The sequence below is a fragment of the Dendrobates tinctorius genome, unplaced genomic scaffold (genome assembly GCF_039654945.1).
Source record: "Dendrobates tinctorius isolate UK_male_01 unplaced genomic scaffold, ASM3965494v1 ptg000062l, whole genome shotgun sequence".
Classification (NCBI taxonomy): Eukaryota; Metazoa; Chordata; class Amphibia; order Anura; family Dendrobatidae; genus Dendrobates; species Dendrobates tinctorius.
The window spans coordinates 28,756,769-28,777,988 of record NW_027361730.1 but is presented as its reverse complement, the minus strand read 5'-3'; the positions used below and the strand labels follow the sequence as shown (position 1 = coordinate 28,777,988).

At 45.6% G+C, this 21,220-nt stretch overlaps 1 protein-coding gene across 1 annotated transcript in view; it reads left to right on the top strand.

The window, feature by feature from the left end:
* The first annotated feature begins 534 nt into the window (after positions 1 to 534).
* NPTN (neuroplastin) overlaps positions 535 to 21,220 on the top strand; it is a 106,666-nt gene continuing 85,980 nt past the window's right edge. Inside the window, exon 1 of the mRNA XM_073579461.1 lies at positions 535 to 827. Within this exon, the coding sequence (XP_073435562.1) occupies positions 725 to 827 (103 nt within the window). The 5' untranslated portion in view covers positions 535 to 724. The remainder of the gene's footprint in view (positions 828 to 21,220) is intronic.

Genomic DNA, 21,220 nt, shown 5'->3' with positions numbered 1-21,220 from the left:
CCTGCCCACCCACCTCCGTGCAGTCACAGCTAGCAGGAAAGACCGCGGCTTGAGGCCTGTGCTGGAGATGGGGTGCGGGCACCCTCTGGTGGCGCCTCTCCCATCTCCAGCACAGGCCACAAAACACCGTCTTTCCTGCCGGCTGTGATTGCATGGAGGTGGGTGGGCCGCCACCCCCAGCGCCACAGAGCTGTCGCCATCGTCATGTCCCTGCCCTCGCATCAGGCCCACATCTAGCAGACTTATATTGGTCACAACTTGCAGAAAATAGAGATGGAGCAGCGCTGATAACATTAGTGGGGTCAGGGATGTGGAGCAATATCTCCATTCTGGCGTGCAGCTTTAACACTATGGATCAGCTGTGTAATGTGCACACGTCCCAATACAGGCAGTGCGCCTCCTCACCTCTGTCTATCGCCTATGTACAGTTTTTGCCCAATTTGTCCAGAAAGCTCCCACTGCCCCACGCTGACTGCTAGCTCCCACTTGTGACACCTCCACCACCAGCCGCTGAGTGCGGGGGGCGGTATCGGGCGGGTCTCTTCCGGCGGCGGCCTGACGCATCGGCGGCTCCTCCTTTGGTTGCCCACATACGAGCGGCGGCTCTCGCGAGACTCAGGTGCTCGCTGCGGGAGGAGACCGAGGGGGAGCTGCGGATACCGGACCTCAGGCCCGAGAGTCAGGACACCGAGCCCATCGGCTGTGTCTCCCTCTCTGTGCGCACATGGACCGCCGCGACCTTCGCCCTCTGCCTGCAGCCCTCATCTTGGGGCTGATGCTAGTTACCTGCGGCCTTCTCCCGGGGCTGGCGGACGCCGCTCAGAACGGTAAGACGACAATGCAGCGCCCGCTGAGAAGGTCGAGGCTGAAGGGGCCGCAGGGCGGGGGAGCCTGCCTGTAGAGGAGGTAGCCCGGGCATGGAGCTCTGCAGCCAGGAGCGCTCTCTGTCGCTCTCCACCAGATGACATTACTCTGCATGGCCGATGTCGCTTCCTGTGCCTGCTCTGACTGTCTCTGCATAGCAGCCGCCTGTACCTTGTCTCCATTGTGACATGTTTCATGTAATGCCCATGTGTAAGCTGTGTAGCGTTGTAATGGCGGGTGTGAGCGCGAGCTGCTGTCCTCCATGACAGCCATAGCCCCCTGCTCTGCAGTGCTGCTTTCTGGCAGTGACAGGGTGTGTGCAGTAAGCTATTCACTTAGTAAAATGATCTTTCTGCATGTTGTGCAGATCACCAGAAATAAAGATCAAATATTAATGTGTTTACAAACCTGATGCTTGGCAGGAATTATTTATTAGGCGTTCCTCCTCCCCATGGGTAATCGGGTCACCGAGTATTTTCCATCACAAGTCTCACTGGGGATTTGTTTTGCAGTCACTGTATGCTCCAGGCATTGGAGAATCCTTACAGCACGCAATGTGAGGCGTCACATAAAGTGACTGCAGACTTGTAGCCGGACAATCCTGTTAGACGTGCCCCTTGGGGAAGACCATAAAGCTAGTGCTCAATAAAAAGGACTATGGGGCTAGTGCATTAACATTGGTATTGTGCACACCAGTCTTAATGAATGGGCTCTCTGGAGTAAGATGCTCCCAATACATTAAAGGAATGATCTCCAGTTTGAAAGCTTTATCCTATCCAAAAGATAAGGAATATCTTGCTGAGTGGTCCAACCACCATGGCCCCCACTGATCCTGAGAATTGGGGCGCAGAAGGGCCCTGACTGAATGGAGATCAACCCAGCGCTGCGCTCGCAATCTCTAGTGCTCTCTCTACGAACGAATGGAGGGTAGTCCGCATGATCAACCTCTGTTCCATTCAGCCAGGGCACTCCAGAAACCCACATTCTTGAAATCAGTGGGGGCCACAGCAGTCGTACCCCATAGCGGTCAGAAAGTTGCTCCTATCTTTTGGATAGGATATAAGGGTACCGTTACACCTAGCAATGCACCAGCGATCCCGACTAGCGATATGACGCATTCAGGATCGCTGGTGCATCGCTAGGTGGTCGCTAGTGAGCTGCCACACAGGCAGGTCTCACCAGCGACATAGCGGTGGCCGGGGATCGCTACTTACCTGTCAGATGCGGCGATCCTGCGTCCTCCCGCCCGGCTCCACGCGTCGCTCGTCGGCGCCACAGGAAGCCCAGCAGGAAGCGGCCGACGAGGAATGGTCCAGGAGCTTCTCGCGCGATCAGCGATAACCAGCGGGGGAGCCGGTCGGAGGTAAGTATCACATGCAGCGATATCGCTAGCAATATCGCTGCAACGTCACAAAATCGGTGACTTTACAGCGATATTGCTAGCGATATCGCAGTGTGTAACGGGGGCTTAACTTTCAAACTACAGAACATCCCTTTAAGAGGCGCACATCTCTTAACTGGCATTTGTTCCCCCCAGAATGTACTCCAGTCAGGGACAGAAGTACATCTCTGGAGCGCTTTATAAAGTTTCATGAATTTGGTGGATGGGTGTAGCCACAGCCTGTTCTGCCCATTCTTTGTCAAGAAAGGTGTAGACAGCAAGACCGGTATGAAAATGTGGGAACTTATTTAGGAGTTTTGTGCCAGAATTCTGGCTTAAACACATTTTTGAATCGGGGCCCATAGTTCTGGAACCATATGGTGGATTTAGTAAAAGCAGCAGGAATACAATGGGAGAAAAAACTTTTCACCTGATGGCAGGTCCTCTTTAAAGAATTCCTTTCAAAACATACAATGATCAATCCATTTTTCTTCAGTAATGAACCCAAGACTCACAAAAATAATCAAACTGTATGAAAGTTGGCTATGCTGAAAGTCTCCTTACATCCTTGTTACATAGCCCTTTTCTCAGAAAAACCTCCATATACCTTCACAGTCAATGCACTGGAAATGAATATATCAGGCCAAAAACATTTTTGCTACCTATTTCCATGTATGATCAGTTTTGATAACTGATTAGAGAAATATTTATCTGTATATTTAAACTGGACTCCTCATTTTCAGATTAGTCAATGCCCAACCCCTGGGAGCCCTGCCGGTCTTGAGGACCGTTCTGTGCATGTGTGTCATTTCATTCATTTTCTTTGGGACTGCTGGAAGAAGCTGTGTGCTGTACTTGGCTATCTCCAGCTGCCCATGAAGAATCAATATAATAATGGCATGTATGTGGGTCCACTGCCCACTCCAACATGGCATTTCAAAGCTACATTCTTCAGACTGGTACGGATTCCAGCAGTCGGACCCCACCAATCAGTTGTTGCCTAGCCAATGGATAGAAGTCATCTTCCAGTATTGGGAATAACCATATAAATGGTTCCCAGTTGCGTGCACATGACAAATCAGTCTGTCACCTCAGCCAGGTAGGTTTTAATCTGGAATCTGAGAAAACTTAGGGTACCGTTACACTTAGCGATGCACCAGCGATCCCGACAACGATATGGATCGCTGGTGCATCGCTGAGTGGTCGCTAGTGAGCTGCCACACAGGCAGATCTCACCAGCGAAATAGCAGCGGTCGGGGGTCGCTACTTACCTGTCAGACGCGGCGATCCTGATGTCCTCCCGCCCGCATCAACGCGCCGCTCGTCGGCGCCACAGGAAGCAGCCGACGAGAAATGATCCAGGACGTTTTCACGCGATCAGCGATAATCAGTGGGGGAGCCGGTCGGAGGTAAGTATAACACATAGCGATATCGTTAGCAATATCACTGCTGCGTCACAAAACCAGTGACGTTACAGCGATATTGCTAGCGATATCGCTATGTGTAACGGGCCCTTTACACTGAAAAGTCGGCTGAGGGCCATGTGGCTCATTTGACTGGCCCCAGGCAGGTCACCAGTGTCTTCTCCACTTTCCAAGAGTGACTGGCCTCTCCCTACATATTTTTATAGATGGAGATCTGTCGATCAAATGGACCGGGGTATGGAGAAGCAGTTGCGGGATCAGCTTTTAATTGTACGGGTCTTTAGAACCGCTGCAGTGTTTTAGAATGAAGCATACCTTGCTGAAGTTACACCCAGTGTCTGATTCTTGCTGCTTATGGTTTCGGGCAGTTTGTCAGCTTTCAAGTTCACTTTAAGCCAGGGGTGGGGAACCTTTTTTCTGTCAAGGGCCATTTGCAATATTATAATAGCATTCAGGGGCCATATAAAATAACTTATAAACGATAGCGAACTATATTTATTCAAACATTTACCGTATATAACTCCCATGTAATGTGATGGCTGGAAAGACTTCTCTTTATTTGAAAAAAATAAAAATCATGACTGAGCAAAATAATTTAAAGGGAACCTGTCACCTGTAAAAACGCTATTAACCTGCAGATATGGGGTTAATCTGCAGGTTAATAGCGTTTGAATCCTGCCCAGTAATACCCACTAATGGTAGTGGTGTCATGCAGAGGAAATGCCAAAGAACTCTTTATTGTTGTGATGAGTGGGAGTTTCTACAAGTCAAGGCATGTCACACTTTAGCAATGTGCCATGGCTGCCAGTGGCATTGGCCAATGTGAGAAGGATTGACTTCTGACTTATTGGCTGAAAATTCACATGTAGTCCATTAAACCTTCCCTAATACATTTCATCATCAGCAGCAGCAGTGTCGCCACCCTTAATACTTGGTCACATTCACAAAGCGGCTACTGGGAGGTGAATTCTTAAGCCCCCGTTACACACTGCGATATCGCTAGCAATATCGCTGTAAAGTCACCGATTTTGTGACGTTGCAGCGATATTGCTAGCGATATCGCTGCATGTGATACTTACCTCCGACCGGCTCCCCCGCTGGTTATCGCTGATCGCGCGAGAAGCTGCTGGATCATTCCTCGTCAGTCACTTCCTGCTGTGACGACAAGCGACGCGTGGAGCCGGGCGGGAGGACGCAGGATCGCCGCGTCTGACAGGTAAGTAGCGATCCCCGTCCCCAGCGATGTCGCTGGTGAGATCTGCCTGAGTGGCAGCTCACTAGCGACCACCTAGCGATGCACCAGCGATCCTGACCGCGTCATATCGCTAGTCGGGATCGCTGGTGCATCGCTAGGTGTAACGGTACCCTTAGAGATGTGATGGAAGACTGACTCCCTGCTTCATGGCAAATAATACATTCAAGGTTGACGGAAGTGAAAGGAGTCTCAGTTAATGAGCGTGGGATATAAATAGCATAATTAATCTTTCCCTCTGTATCTGAAATACTTAGTGAATTTTCAGATTAGAATCATTAACTGCAACAAGAGTACTGAAATACACTGTAGACTTTCCTTTTCATTTAATTTAGGTCACAGTGTGGTATTATTTAGCTACTAAAATAGGATAAGATATTGGTGCTATTCGTGTGAGATCTAGCAGTGTTTTGGTGGTAAAGTCCCTGCTGGAGTCTGAGCTCCAACTGGACTCCACTGTACTGTGACAGGGACACGATACTTCTAGCTATGGAGGTCTAGAATAATGTCTTTCTTCCTTCAGTGAAGTCTTTGGGTGTTATAAGTGCCAGACAAACAGTAGAAGCAGACATTAGGTTTTATGTATTCAGTTGTTATTGCCATATTCTTCTTTGGATATACCATTTTTTTTTTTTTTTGCGCACAAGATTTGCTACAGCTCTTTGATTCATGCTCCAATCCAAAAGCAACTCCATATAGATTGAAATTGTGACACAAGGTGAAGATAGTAATTTTTTTCAGGCCATTCTGATAGGTAGTACAATAGCAGACGTGCTGTGAGCTTGTGACCACGCGTTTTGTAAGGCTATGTTTCCACGTTAAGGAAATGCTGCGTAGAGGACACAGCTCCACCCAAAGCGCTGCCCCCTTTCGTACGCGCGGTGATTCCGCATATTTTCATTAAACACATGCGGAATTACCGCATCCTATGCATAGACTGTGTTATTTATCTTGCGGAGGCGGAGCGTTTCGAAGATAAATAGACATACTGCGGTCTAGAAAGATGCGCCACATGTGCGTATATGCAGGTCTGCCATCTGCATCTTTGAACGCATAGTGGAGATGGGATTTCATAAAATCCCATCCACTATGCTTTAACATCTGGATGCTGCGGATTGGATTCCGGAACGTGGAAACATACTCTTACTATACTTGGAAGCTTATTGTACCTATTGTCTTGGCCTGATGAAGGATGTAAAACAAACATTACAATGTTACCTTATGTCAAGCAAATGTATTTCTGTTATGATGAGTCACCAAAGGAGGAAAAAACAAAATACCAGCTAAGTCCAGAAAAACCAGAGAGGTTGGCAGCTATCGGATTGCAGACCCCTGAACCTATCCTCAACAACTAGCAGTAGCCGTGGGGGGTTCCTACGGTGCCCTAGACCCCTCGATCACAGCTGGAGAACTAAATAGCCTAAAGACAGAAAGGGGAAAACTAAACTGCCCCAGAGCAGACCCCAAAGCAATAGGCAGCCCCCAACATATAATGACGGTGAAGCAAGATGAAAACACTAACACAGATAGAAAGATAGGTTGAACAAATGATGGGGCCCAAGCTAACTACATAGGACAGGATAGGAAAGCTGCTGTCTGCCATCCGCAAAACCCCTATCAAAAAGAGCCAACCGACTGATAGGAAAAACAGGCCCTGAAGACGCTAGGCTTCAAAGACTATATCAGCACTCAGGTATATTCTGAAGACAGAGCAAAAGATCAACAGATCAGAGACAAAAATGGAATTCAGCTCACCCCCGGCCGGGGATGGCAGAACTCCCAAAAAACAAGGCAAAACAAAACTGAAGAGTACAAAGCAGAGCAGAAAAACTTAGCTTTGAGATGCAGGAATCAGACTGGTCTCCAAGAATCCAGCAGGAAAATCACCAGCCAGGAAGAAGGGCGTCGGCAGCCTTATATCCAGTCCTCAATTCCAGCCACCCAGTCATCATCTAGCTGCCCATGTGTTTGGTAATCAGCCTCACTACCTTCCTTCACCAGAGGAGGGAGTTCATCAGACCTCAATGGTGAAGGGAAAAATGAACACTCAACATATTTCACTCTGTGTGAATTTTGGATATGAGAATCAAAGTGCGGAAGCATATTTTGTGCCTATTGGTGTGATTCGTCCAAATATCTACAAATTACCATACTGATGTCCAAGTGAGTCCAGCAGTCTGCTCTACTGGAATGAGCACACAGTCTTGGGCTATGTGCACACGTATGCAGAAAATTTCTGCATAAAATCCTGAATCCTTCCCAGAAAACGCAAGTTTTTTTTGCGGTTTATTTCCGCGCGGTTCCAGACCCATAGAAAATAGCAAAAAATGCAGAATTTTACGCGAATTAATGAGCATGCTGCTTTTCTACCGCGAAGCGTTTTTTTTCACGTTAAAAAACGCATATATCTGCACAAAAATTGCGGAATTCATTTAAATGAATGGTAAGCTTCTTTTAAGCGTGTTTGACGCGGTCTATTTGGTAAAACCGCGAAAAAAAACGCTACTTGTGAACACAGCCTGATACTTATAGGCTTTTCCCACCATCAGGAAGTAGCAGTGCTTTGGATGCACTGTGTCCAAAGCGCTGTGCTGTAATCACGCATGTAATTCAGCATTTGTACACTGAACCATGTTGATTTACCGCATCCAGCACATTTCTATTGTTGAAATTTCTGTTGTTAAGACGCTAGTCTCTACAACAGAAATTGGCGTGCTGCGGCTCGTAAACCCGCACTGCAGGTGAGTTTACACAGGGTCAAATAGAAGCAAAGTGGGCATGGGATTTCTATAAATCCCATCCTCTGTGCTTGTACTGTACAACGCAGCGCATGTGCACTGCGTCCAAAACACTGCTATTACGGATCGTGTCCGCGTAACCTTAATAGCTGTCCAACCTACTTGATTTAGGCTGGGTTCACACGTAGCGGAACTCTCGCGGAAATTACCGCGAGTATTCCGGAATTCCATTCTGCGGGAAAATCGCATTTTAAATTCCCGCTATTTTCCCGCGAGTTTCACGAGTGTGACCAACTTTTTACTATTGAGGCCGCCTATGCTGCATCAATAGTAAAAGAATGTAAATAATAAAAGAAAAAATATTTTTATTCTCACCTTCCGACGTCCCGCGCAGCCTTCCCGCCTCTCAATGCTCCCGGTCCCAGTAATCCTTTGCGACAATTACTGCGATGACGTCCGTTGTCGCGGGATCGCGACGTCTCGCGGTCATTCTCGATGACGTCGCGTGAATGACTGCGAGCGATGACGTCCGTTCTCGCGAAGGATTACTGGGAACGAGAGCGTGGAGAGAGGCGGGAAGGCTGCGCGGGACGTCGGAAGGTGAGAATAACAATATTATTTTAAATTCTATTTTCTACAGGGATATGGTACCCAAAGCCCGGAGGACAGTCTCCTCTCCTCCGGACCGTGGGTACCATCCGCAAATGTTCTGCTTACTTTTTGCATGGTGGGCACAGCCACATGCGGAAAGTAGGCAGAACAATGCATTCCTATGGGTGCGGGATTGCCGCGATTCTGCGAAATTAATGAGCATGAGCGTTTTGTACCGCGAAGCAATTCCGCCGCGGTAAAAACCGCAGCATTAGCACAGCATTGCGGAATCCCATAGGAATGCATTGGATGCTTATTTTTCGCTGCTAAATCGCGCGGTTAAAACTGCCGCGGAAACGCGAAAAAAACACCACGTGTGAACTCAGCCTTACTGTATATTTTCGAACCACAATTAGTATTAGGTGTACTTTTGTTGCTTAATTTCTGCACCAATTGGCTAAATTAGGTTACTTTTTTTTCATTGAGTTTTTGGAAGCATTTTTTACATGGGTTTTATTGTTTGTTTGTTTTTTTCAGCTGAGGTTTTTGTCTTTTGTTATACAGTATCATTTTTAAAACAAACAACCTGTTCTTATGGATACTTCCTGTTACCTTCATCCACTGAGGAAACACAATAAAGCACATGTTTGATTTTCTTTTATCTCTGAGTTTCCTCTTATCTCGGAGTTTCCTCATCTCATTCAAGTCTGTAAGGAAAATCAACAAATAAAACACATTGACTGCAAGAGGAATTGACATGTGGTTTTCAGAAATGCTCCACAGGTCAGTTGATGCTGTTAAAAAATATAAAGTGGGCATGAAATTTCACGTTAAAAATAAAGTGTAAAAAATGCCTCCGATACGCATAGTGGGAACCGAGCTTGAGGGGCGGCACACCCACCAAAGCTTTCCTAGGCAAAGACGCTTCAAGAAAAAAAAAGTTGTTTTTTTTTCTTTTTTTTTTTTTCATGATGCGGCTTTGTTGTTTTGCTCTCGCTTTCGTTGCAGTTCGGCAGCAAGCCTTTTCTGTGATTTTAAATTAGAACTAGCAACTTTCTTCCTGGTGGGATCTGCCTGAGGTATGAAGATACTATTACTGCTAAGGGTACGTGCACACGCTGCGGATTCTGCTGCGGATTGAGCACAGCGGTTTTTTTTTTTTTTTCCATAGGTTAGAATGCTACTGTACATAGCAGCAAAAACTGCTGCGGATCCGCAGCAGAATCCGCAGCGTGTGCACATAGCCTAAGAGCTTCATGGTTTACATCCCTGACGTAATTAAAAGTAACCAAAGACTGAATATGTGCACAGCAATGTTTTATGTGCACATACCTGTAGATATGCTTCCAGTCCGAATGGTAGTCTCTTGTGATCAAGGAGAAGTATCCTTCCCAACACTGATCAGTGTAGAGCAGGTGTGGAAGCTCCCAGGACCTGCACATCTTAAAGCTGCACCATTTCTGTGTTCCTGCTTAACTGAAGGAGCCATCAGATCATTTGATCAGTCACAAGCCTGGAAGGAACTTCAAGTTACTGTAATGCATACTGTGTATGTTTAGGTGATGCGATCAGTGTGTGCCTGTGTACTTTACATGCAGTATTGTGGATATATTTAGTGATATTGACTCCTCCACTTTTTACAACCTTTGGAGTTTTAAGTAGTAAAAAATGATTTTACTATTTTTTTTTATTTTTTTTTTTTTGCTGTAAAAAAAGAAAAAAAAAAAAAAAAAAGGGTGCATCTTGCACATGGCCATGGTGCATGTATACTGTACAATCCATAATAAAACACACAGAAAAATCCTTGGACATAAAATGGACCTGTGTGTTGACATGTTTTTTCCTTTTTCCCTCAGTTTCATATGGTTCAATAAGTCATTGCTTATTTAGTTGTATACTTTACTATGGCGGTATTTTTTTTCTCTAGGACTATTGTTTTAGGGAAAAATATGGTGGGAACATATGTTCACATGCAGCTATCACATCTCTGTAATATGAAGCCTGAAGGGCTCTGAGCATGAAGACTTGGTTTTCTTCTAAAACTGGCCAAGTGGATGGCATATAGACAATACCTTGTACTGATGTATTGCATAGGCCTGTGCTCAAAGTTTTTAAATGAAGACCCAATTTGCACTCAAATACTAACAGCAATAATGTTCTGCTCTTCTATAAATCAGATTTAATACCTATTCATCATTGATGCATCCATTTCACGGTCTTTCCTCCCAAGGTCACAGTGGTTGCTGTGACTTAAGATCTTTGACCTGGGAGGTACCACATGTCCCTGTGTGCGGATGTAAAATATAAATATATTTACTTTTGCTCCAGTACCGTACAGTCAGACCGGGTTTCCACATCTACCAATGATCAGATAGATGACTTGCCTATTTATTCAGACCTCATAATGGAAGAAAAGATTGTCTTCAGCAGTACAGGGTGAAAATTGACAATAAAACATTGATTAAAATAGGTAGGTATACAAGAAGTGTATAGAATATTTATGATAGTGATATAGCAACATTGGGGCTTTCTATCTATAGCTTTCTCTGTATGTTTTTTTTCCCCTCATTGTACTGTGAAGAGAATCTGTGGCAGGAATCTCATTATCCATATGGTGGGGGGGGGGTTATATCTCTAAGCACTAACATTGTACACATTTACTTTGTGACACGAAACTAGTGAATCAGATGTCCTTTGTTCTTACACTACCCACCAACTACTCTGAGCGCCCATGCCCACACTGAGGGTATATGTAATACACATATACTCTGTATACGGAATGTACTGACATGATATAAAGTGAGGGGCATTTTTCCTAGGTTCCACAAAATGTTCTTGTAAAAAGCATTTTTATTGGATGACCAGTAGAGATGTGAGTTTTGCTTGTTTACTCTGCGTAAATTGACTATGTGCATCTTTGTTACAGCAGTTAAAACCTAAAATTCCTATGTTCAGTATTTCTGTGCACCAACTGCAGTCCATTATTTATTTTTTGGTAGATTTAAGTAAGCGCTCCGCATAGGCAACTATGGCTGACGTCTTTCTGATAGGATGGGTTCATCACACATCTTGAGTCTTCAACTCTCCCGTTTAGTATGGTGGATAGAGGAATATTAGTGGTTGCAAGGCTGTTTTTACACAAGCATATAAAGTAAAATCACCTGCCACCCCTTTGCTATCTTCCCCCCCCCCCAGAAGTAATTAATAATTTACAAGACCATTTTCAACTTCCTATGTTAAACCATTGCAGTGTATCACTGAAAAAAAACAAACCATGCTATATGGATGTTCTGTATGGGATCTTTTATTTATGCACACCCATAGACAAGTTCAGATTCAGTCCATTAAAAAAAAAAAAAAAATCTGAACAGCTAGTTGTATAACATTGGTCCTATTGTCCATCAGCATTCGGACTGAAAATATTCTCATGTGAACCTTCCCTTACAAGACTTGCAAAATCAGTGAGCTGGGTAAACATTCTGTGATAAAATCACATTAGTGTTTGTGCAATTACAACCCATTGAATTCCTTCTCGACATATGACATACTGGTACATATCATATGCTGACTCTGATGCGTAGTTCCAAACTGAGCCCATATCTTTCCTGGCAGATGATGGCTGTGATATTCCATTTTTTTTAGGATCCACCTCACATTTTAAGTCCCTTTTGAGGGTTGTATATGGCAGAAAATACCCAAAAGTGACACCATTCTAAAAACTGCACCCCTCAAGCTGACCAAAACCACATTCAAGAAGATTATTAACTCTTCAGGTGTTTCACAGGAGCAGAAGCAACGGGGAACGAAAAAATTAACATTTAACTTTTTAGTCCCAAAAATGATCTTTTAGCAACAATTTTTTTTATTTTCACAAGGATAAAAGGAGAAAATGAACAAATAAAGTTGTTGTGCAATTTCTCCTAAGTACGCTGATACCCCATATGTGGGGGGGACCACTGTTTGGGCGCATAGCAGGGCTCGGAAGGGAAGGAGCATCGGTTGACTTTCAAACTAAAATTGGCTGGAATTGAGATCGGACGCCATGTCACGTTTGGCGAGCCCCTGATGTGCCTAAACAGTGGAAAGCCCCCACAAGTGAACCCATTTTGGAAACTAGATTTCCCCCCCCCCCCCCCCCCAAGGAGCTTATCTAGATGTGTGGTGAGCGCTTTGAATCCCCAAGTGTTTCACTAAAGTTTATAATGCCCGGGCGTGAAAATTTTTTTTTTTTTTCCCACAAAAATGATACGGTTTCTTGTAAATCTAAGTAAATTAGTAGTGCATGGAGGTGTGGTACAATTTGAAGCAATCTTTCATGCACAGGCCAGGTTTGTCTGGGCAGGTGTCGCATTGATATGTGGAGTCTTTGCGTATTCCTCTTTTGTAACACACTGGGCACCTTTTTTGCGGCTTATCTTTTCTTTCAGTTGGCAGGATCACCCTCGGGAAATGCTGACCTGGAACGATACGAGCACCTTCAGTTCCAGAAGTACTGGGGCGCGCTCTTTCCTGAGTGCCAAATATCGGGGCCTTAACCATTACCTCCTGGAACTGAAGGTACGACGTATCGGTGGAGTGTGCACATCGTGCCAGCAGGAAAGCATTGAGTATTGCCATTTGTACGATGTGCACGGCCAGCTTTTTGTACCACGCCTTGGCCTTTCTCAAAGCACTGTACGGCCCCCCCCCATGTTTTTGTTATACCCCAGTACACAGTCAAGTTTGCTGACCTGTGTAGAGGTACCTCGTACAGTGCTGAGGGTGCTACCATCACTGTGTATGGTGATCAAGAAAAGGATATCCCTCTTGTACTTGACTACCTGCAGGTGGTCGCTACATTGGGTTCTGCTGTCACCCCTTCTGAGCATCTGCCCAAGAAGTGTTTTCGGGAGGCCTCTTTGATTTTTGCAGACAGTATCGCAGGCTCCTGTATCTCGCACAGAGAGGGATTTGTAGAGTGGAATGCTGGTATAAATGTTATCGTGTAGCGGTGATAGCCTTTATCCAGCAGCGGGTGCACCAAATCCCACATAATTTTCCCACTCCCTGGACAGGAGGATATTCAAGGGGTTCAATCCTGGTGTCCTTTCGTTCGTAAACTCGAAACCTGTGGGTGTACCCTGTGAGGGGTCGCACGCATTGAGCAAAGCAACGCATTAGCTAAGCATCCAGCAAAAGACAGTCCATGACAAGGAATTAACATCCACCTTCTCTCTTCACACAGGAAACCATGTCATTCAACTATTGATCTGAACCAGCCTGCATGTATTTCACTCCATTCAATGTTAACAAGCAGTGTGAATGGTAGCCATGTCATTCAACTTCTTTGCTATAATTCATCTGTTACATTGTTCTCAGTACTTACTGTTGTATATCCATGGGAGGGGAACTCTGTAGATGTTATCATAGGAGAGGTGTTTTAGCATAGAGATGGAATGATGACTGCGTCTGATCATCTTTTGCCCACCAGGATGTGTGGAGCAGCTGTTGCTAATTTATAGCTAAGCTCCCACAATCCCTTTCTCCTGGCCCTGTATTGGGGTGTATAAATTTAGAATCATTCTAAGGGGAACATGCATGTGAGGGGTCGCACGCATTGAGCAAAGCATCGCATTAGCTAAGCATCCAGCAAAAGACAGTTACTCCATGACAGTTAGTCAGGGCAGGAGTCAGGTAATTTACACTTTGCTCTCCCTTTTAACCATGTCCTTTATTTCTATCCTCCTATGTTCCCTTGCCATCCACATTCATCGCCCCATCCCTCCTCCATCACAACTAATACACATCAGCCCCTCTATACTTTCCTCTCCCATGTACAGCTCCCATGCACTTCTCATCTTCCTGGAAAAACCTCAGCCCTTCTTGCCCAAACACATTGGACAAAAAACTTCTAACATTTCAAAGAACTACTTGCTCTTTATGTTCCTACTTCTACTGATTTCAGGGGACATCTCCCCCAACCCTGGTCCACCATCCCCCAAATTCGACCCCTACCCTACACTATATCAAAACCATAATAAACTTATTAATATTACTTGCACTCCTTCATCTCCTTCTTTCAATTGTGCCCTCTGGAATCCACGGTCTATATGTAACAAACGTCCTTTCCTGCACAACTACTTTCTGAACAACTCTCTGAATCTGTTTGCCCTCACTGAAATCTGGATTCAGGACTCTGACACTGTCTCCCCTACTGCCATTTCCCATGGTGACCAACAAGCAGACCTGGTGGTGGTGTCGGCATACTCCTGTCCCCACAATGCACGTTCCAGGTCATGCCCCCAGTTCCATGACTCTCATTCCCTTCTTTTGAGGTCCACACCATCAGGCTCTTCCGTCCCCTCCCCCTCAGAGTAGCGGTCATATACCAGCCCCCAGGCTCACTCACCCACTTCCTTGACCACTTCTCAGCCTGGCTGCCGCACTTCATGTCCTCAGAACTACCAACCCTTATCCTGGGAGACTTCAACATCCCCATTAACAGCCCCACTTCCACAGCTGCATCCCAGGTTCTATCACTAACCACTTCTCTTGGCCTTTCACAGCTCTCAACCTCTGAGACACACACAGACTGTAACACCGTTGACCTGGTCTTTGTCCGGCTCTGCTCAATCTCATAACCTAAATAACTCACCGCTTCCCCTCTCTGACCACAACATTCTCTCCTTCACGCTCACAAATCCTCACCCACCCCAGCACACTCCTACCTATCACACATTCAGAAATCTACAAGCCATTAACCCTCAGACACTTTCAGACTCCCTACAATCTTCCCTGTCCCCAATCTCCTCTTCCTGTCCCGATCTGGCTGTTCATCACTACAACGACACTCTTAGAAGCACCCTTGACCAGGTAGCGCCCCTCACCTTCAGAACGTCCAAACAGTAAAATAGCCCTGGCTCACATCGCAAACGCGACTTCTCCAGTGATGCTCTAGGAGTGCTGAACGCCGATGGAGAAAAACCCGCACACTAGTAGACTTCATCCACTTCAAATTTATGTTAAGAACCTATAACTCTGCCCTTCACCTCGCCAAACAGACCTACTTCACCACCCTGATCTCACTAGCCAACAACCCCAAGAAACTTTTTGACACCTTTCACTCCCTCAGGCCAAAAGCACAAGCCCCTGTCACAGACACTTGTGCAGATGACCTGGCCTCCCACTTTATAGAGAAAATAGATAATATCCTTCAGGAAATCCGCTCCCAACCACCAAGTACTTGGACTCCCATCCCTCCCTGCATTTCCCCTGGCTCACTTTCCACATTTGATCCCATAACAGAAGAAGTCTTCAGACTCCTCTCTTCTCGTCCGACTACATGCACTACCGACCCCATTCCCTCACATCTCCTCCAGTCGTCACAACTCGCCTAACTACAATCTTTAATTTCTCCCTTTTCTCGGGCATTTTCCCATCCTCCTGCTAACACTCTATCGATACTCCATTACTAAAGAAATCCGCTCTCAACCCATCCTGCGCAAACAACTACAGAACAGTCTCCCATCTCCCCTTCATCTCTAAACTTTTGGAGCACCTAGTCTACTCCCACCTTACCTGATACCTCTCCACTCACTCCCTCCTAGACCCTTCACAGTCTGGCTTCCGCCCCCTACATTCAACTAAAACTACACATCAAAGTTACCAATGACCTCCTGACAGCAAAATGTAACAGTGAACAATCTCTGCTCATTCTTCTCGACCTTTCTGCAGCTTTGGACACTGTTGACCACTGTCTCCTACTCTCTAGGCTCCAGTCGCTAGGCATTAAGGACTCTGCTCTCTCCTGTTTCTCTTCCTATCTTTCTGACCGGTCCTTCAGTGTTTTGTTCTCTGGCTCCACGTCTTCTCCTTTTCCTCTCGCCGTTGGGGTACCTCAGGGCTCAGTCCTTGGCCCCCTTCTCTTCTCTCTACACGGCCCCAATTGGACAGACCATCAACAGATTTGGCTTTCAATACCATCTTTATGCTGATGACACAACTATACACGTCATCCCCCCGCGGTACTACAGAACGCCAGTGACTGTCTGCAGTCTCAAAAATCATGTCTGCTCTCTATCTGAAACTCAACCTCTCCAAAACTGAACTTCTTCTGCTCCCGCCGTCAACTAACCTCCCTAAATCTGACATTTCCCTCTCCGTGGGTGGCACCATAATAACACCCCGGCAGCAGGAATGCTATCTGGGTGTTATGTTTGACACCAACCTCTCCTTCACATCCCATATACAATCTCTTGCCCGCTCTTGCTGCTCACACCTAAAGGACATCTCCAGAATCCGCCCTTTTTCTCACCATGGAAACAACAAAACCCCTCACTGTCGCATTGATCCACTCTCGCCTGGACTACTGCATTTCTGCATTAATTGCCCCCCCCCCCCGTTATTCGACTTTCCCCTCTAAAATCACTACTTAATGCAGCAGCCAGGGTCATCCATCTGGCTAATCGGTACTCGGACGTGTCCGCTCTTCGCCAATAGTTAGACTGGCTGCCCATTCTTAATTGGATCCAATTCAAAGTACTTGTTCTCACCGATAAAGCTTTCCATAGTGCAGCACCCCCCTACATCTCCTCCTTCATTTCTGTCTTATCGGCCTAACCGACCGCTGTGCTCTGCAAACTACTTTCGACTAACCTCTGCACTAATCCGCACCTCCCACTCCCGACTCCAAGACTTCTCCCGCGCTGCGCCAATCCTCTGGAATGCTCTACCCTAATAAATTAGGATTATCCACAATTTGCACAGTTTTAGGCGCTCCCTCAAAACGCATCTGTTCAGAGCGGCCGTACATGTTCACTAATCAGTCATTTTATGTGTAAGTGCGCATGTGTAGCCCACTCACTATATCTATACCCCACTCCCTCAAGATGGCTGGACCATCATTGTAAATACATCCTTGTAAATACACACCTGTACTTTTTATCTCCCTCACCACATTGTAGATTGTAAGCTCTCACGAGCCGGGTCGTCTTATTTTGCTTTAATTATTGTATTGTTAACGTTGTTATTTGACTTGTGTTTTGAAACTGTAAAGCGCGGCAGAATATGTTGGCGCTATATAAAGATGATTATTATTATTATTTATTATTACTCTCAGCAGTCACACACAGGTCAGAGACAGGTGACAGACAGGTCACAGAGCAGTCATACCGCTGCTGTGACCTGTCATTGGGTGTTGCTAGGCACTGGCCTAGGATCGGAGCTCACAGCTCCGATCCTAGGCAGGTCACCAGCAGGGCACAGCGCGGTCATACCGCAGCTGTGCCCTGTTATTGGAGCGATTGATTACATTGATCGCGCCAATCACAGGGCACAGTGTGGTCACATCGGAGCGATGGCATCCGCATACATCGGCATGGCCTGCGTAGCCAATGCTAAAGATAGGGTACGCAGGCCACATGCCGACGGAGGCGGAGCTGAACAGAGGAGGTGCGGCAGTGGGCGGGGCTTCACGGAGGAAGTCTGCATCCCTCTGCAGCTCCTCCATACACTGGTGTAAAACTAGCCTTACAGCACCGATCTAGGCAGTTACCGGCAGGGCACAGCACGATAACACCGCTGCTGTGCCCTGCGATTGGCGAGATCGATGTGATCGTTGATTGCGCCAATCTGAGGTGTTTTCGCTAATGCCTGGCATTGCCAGGCACCGGCCTAGGATCAAGTACATGGGTATTTGATCCTAGCCTGGGACCTCACTGTTTCAGCCAATGAGAGAGGCTGCGACTGGCTGATTAATTCTGAACAGCCAATTACAGTGATCGGGTGGGCGGGGACAAAGCCTTGGATGCCGACACCATATTCCTGTACAGGTAAGATAGTATCAGAATTTTAATGCGATTACTGCGACTTAAGTCGCAGTAAAGGGCATGACGTACTATCCCGTCCATGGGAAGTAAGGTCCAAGTCACATGGAAGGGATAGTACGTCAGATGGCAGAGAAGGGTTAAATTCCACTGGCAATCTTGGACAGCTGCAAATACTATGCTGCAAAGGCGTGTCTGTGCACCCATGACGCGATTATAAGGCACCAATAGGTTGAGAAAAAAATGGCCGGGGATCTGCAGAAGATCCTTTGTGCTTTGCCTGTCCTGACTATTCTCATGTGAATGCCAGCTTCTCACTGGTGTTGATAGGGGACCGTGATTTTCGCTATACGCAGCAGTACTGTAGTATAGTGATCGACTGATCGCAGGTTCAAATCCCCTAAGGCTGGGGTCACACTGCGTTTAGGCAGTCCGTTTAATCATCCACCCGGTCAGGAATACGTTAAAGGAAACCTGTCAGGTCCCCCATGCCCTCCAGCACAGCAGCATTCACCTATGTAGAACTTAAATTTCCTGCCTAACCAGCCCTGTATAACGTTATGGAGTGAAAACAAGGTATACAAATTTTTTATCAGTTTTCTATGCTAATGAGGGCTTTGACTAGTCGATAGGGTGTTGGCTACCCCAAACTAGTGAGCCCTCTTTCCATATTATATTCCATTATTATATTATCCTAACTTGCACTAGCAGCATTATCTCCACTTTTATAACCATCCTGAACAGAACCTGCACACAAAATGTACCCTATGGGAATAACCAAGCTAGAAATAGGAAGAAGCCACTATGGCTAAATGGGGCGCAGTAAATTACAGATCAATTTTTTTTTATAGGACCTAAAGCAAGGAGGTAGTGAAGACATTAAAAAATTGGAGGCAGAAATATATGCATGTGTATGTTTATATTCAGTTGTGCTCAAAAGTTTATATACCCCGGCAGAATTTTTGCTTTTTTGGCCTTTTCTCAGAGAATATGAATGATAACACCAAAACTTTTGACAGCTACATCTTATATTCTAGGTTCTTCAAAGTAGCCACCTTTTGCTTTCATTACTGCTTTGCACACTCTTGGCATTCTCTTGATGAGCTTCAAGAGGTAGAAATCGGAAATGGTTTTGACTTCACAGGTGTGCCCTGTCGGGTTTAATAAGTGGGATTCCTTGCCTTATAAATGAGGTTGGGACCATCAGTTGTGTTGTGCAGAAGTCTGGTGGATACACAGGTGATAGTCCTACTGAATAGACTGTTAGCTGCTTTTTTTCTTGCCATAATACAAATTCTAACAGTCTATTCAGTAGGACTATCACCTGTGTATCCACCAGACTTCTGCACAACACAACTGATGGTCCCAACCTCATTTATAAGGCAAGGAATCCCACTTATTAAACCTGACAGGGCACACCTGTGAAGTGAAAACCATTTCTGGTGACTACCTCTTGAAGCTCATCAAGAGAATGCCAAGAGTGTGCAAAGCAGAAATCAAAGCAAAAGGTGGCTACTTTGAAGAACCTAGAATATAAGACATACAGTATTTTCAGTTGTTTCACACTTTTTTTAATTATATAATTCCACACGTGTTAACTCATAGTTTTGATGCCTTCAGAGTGAATCTACAATTTTCATAGTCATGAAAACGAAGAAAACTTTGATAGAGGTGTGTCCAAACTTTTCGTCTGATATATATATATATATATATATATATATATATATATATATATATATATATATATATATATATATATATATATATATATATATAGTGCCTACAAGTAGTATTCAACCCCCTGCAGATTTAGCAGGTTTGATAAGATGCAAATAAGTTAGAGCCTTCAAACTTCACACAAGAGCAGGATTTATTAACAGATGCATAAATCTTACAAACCAAAAAGTTATGTTGCTCAGTTAAATTTTAATAAATTTTAAACATAAAAGTGTGGGTCAATTATTATTCAACCCCTAGGTTTAATATTTTGTGGAATAACCCTTGTTTGCAATTACAGCTAATAATCATCTTTTATAAGACCTGATCAGGCCGGCACAGGTCTCTGGAGTTATCTTGGCCCACTCCTCCATGCAGATCTTCTCCAAGTTATCTAGGTTCTTTGGGTGTCTCATGTGGACTTTAATCTTGAGCTCCTTCCACAAGTTTTCAATTGGGTTAAGGTCAGGAGACTGACTAGGCCACTCCAACACCTTGATTTTTTGCCTCTTGAACCAGGCCTTGGTTTTCTTGGCTGTGTGCTTTGGGTCGTTGTCTTGTTGGAAGATGAAATGACGGCCCATCTTAAGATCCTTGATGGAGGAGCGGAGGTTCTTGGCCAAAATCTCCAGGTAGGCCGTGCTATCCATCTTCCCATGGATGCGGACCAGATGGCAAGGCCCCTTGGCTGAGAAACAGCCCCACAGCATGATGCTGCCACCACCATGCTTGACTGTAGGGATGGTATTCTTGGGGTCGTATGCAGTGCCATCCAGTCTCCAAACGTCACGTGTGTGGTTGGCACCAAAGATCTCGATCTTGGTCTCATCAGACCAGAGAACCTTGAACCAGTCTGTCTCAGAGTCCTCCAAGTGATCATGAGCAAACTGTAGACGAGCCTTGACATGACGCTTTGAAAGTAAAGGTACCTTACGGGCTCATCTGGAACGGAGACCATTGCGGTGGAGTACGTTACTTATGGTATTGACTGAAACCAATGTCCCCACTGCCATGAGATCTTCCCGGAGCTCCTTCCTTGTTGTCCTTGGGATAGCCTTGACTTTTCGGACAAGCCTGGCCTCGGCACGGGAGGAAACTTTCAAAGGCTGTCCAGGCCGTGGAAGGCTAACAGTAGTTCCATAAGCCTTCCACTTCCGGATGATGCTCCCAACAGTGGAGACAGGTAGGTCCAACTCCTTGGAAAGGGTTTTGTACCCCTTGCCAGCCTTGTGACCCTCCACGATCTTGTCTCTGATGGCCTTGGAATGCTCCTTTGTCTTTCCCATGTTGACCATGTATGAGTGCTGTTCACAAGTTTGGGGAGGGTCTTAAATAGTCAGAAAAGGCTGGAAAAAGAGATAATTAATCCAAACATGTGAAGCTCATTGTTCTTTGTGCCTGAAATACTTCTTAATACTTTAGGGGAACCAAACAGAATTCTGGTGGTTTGA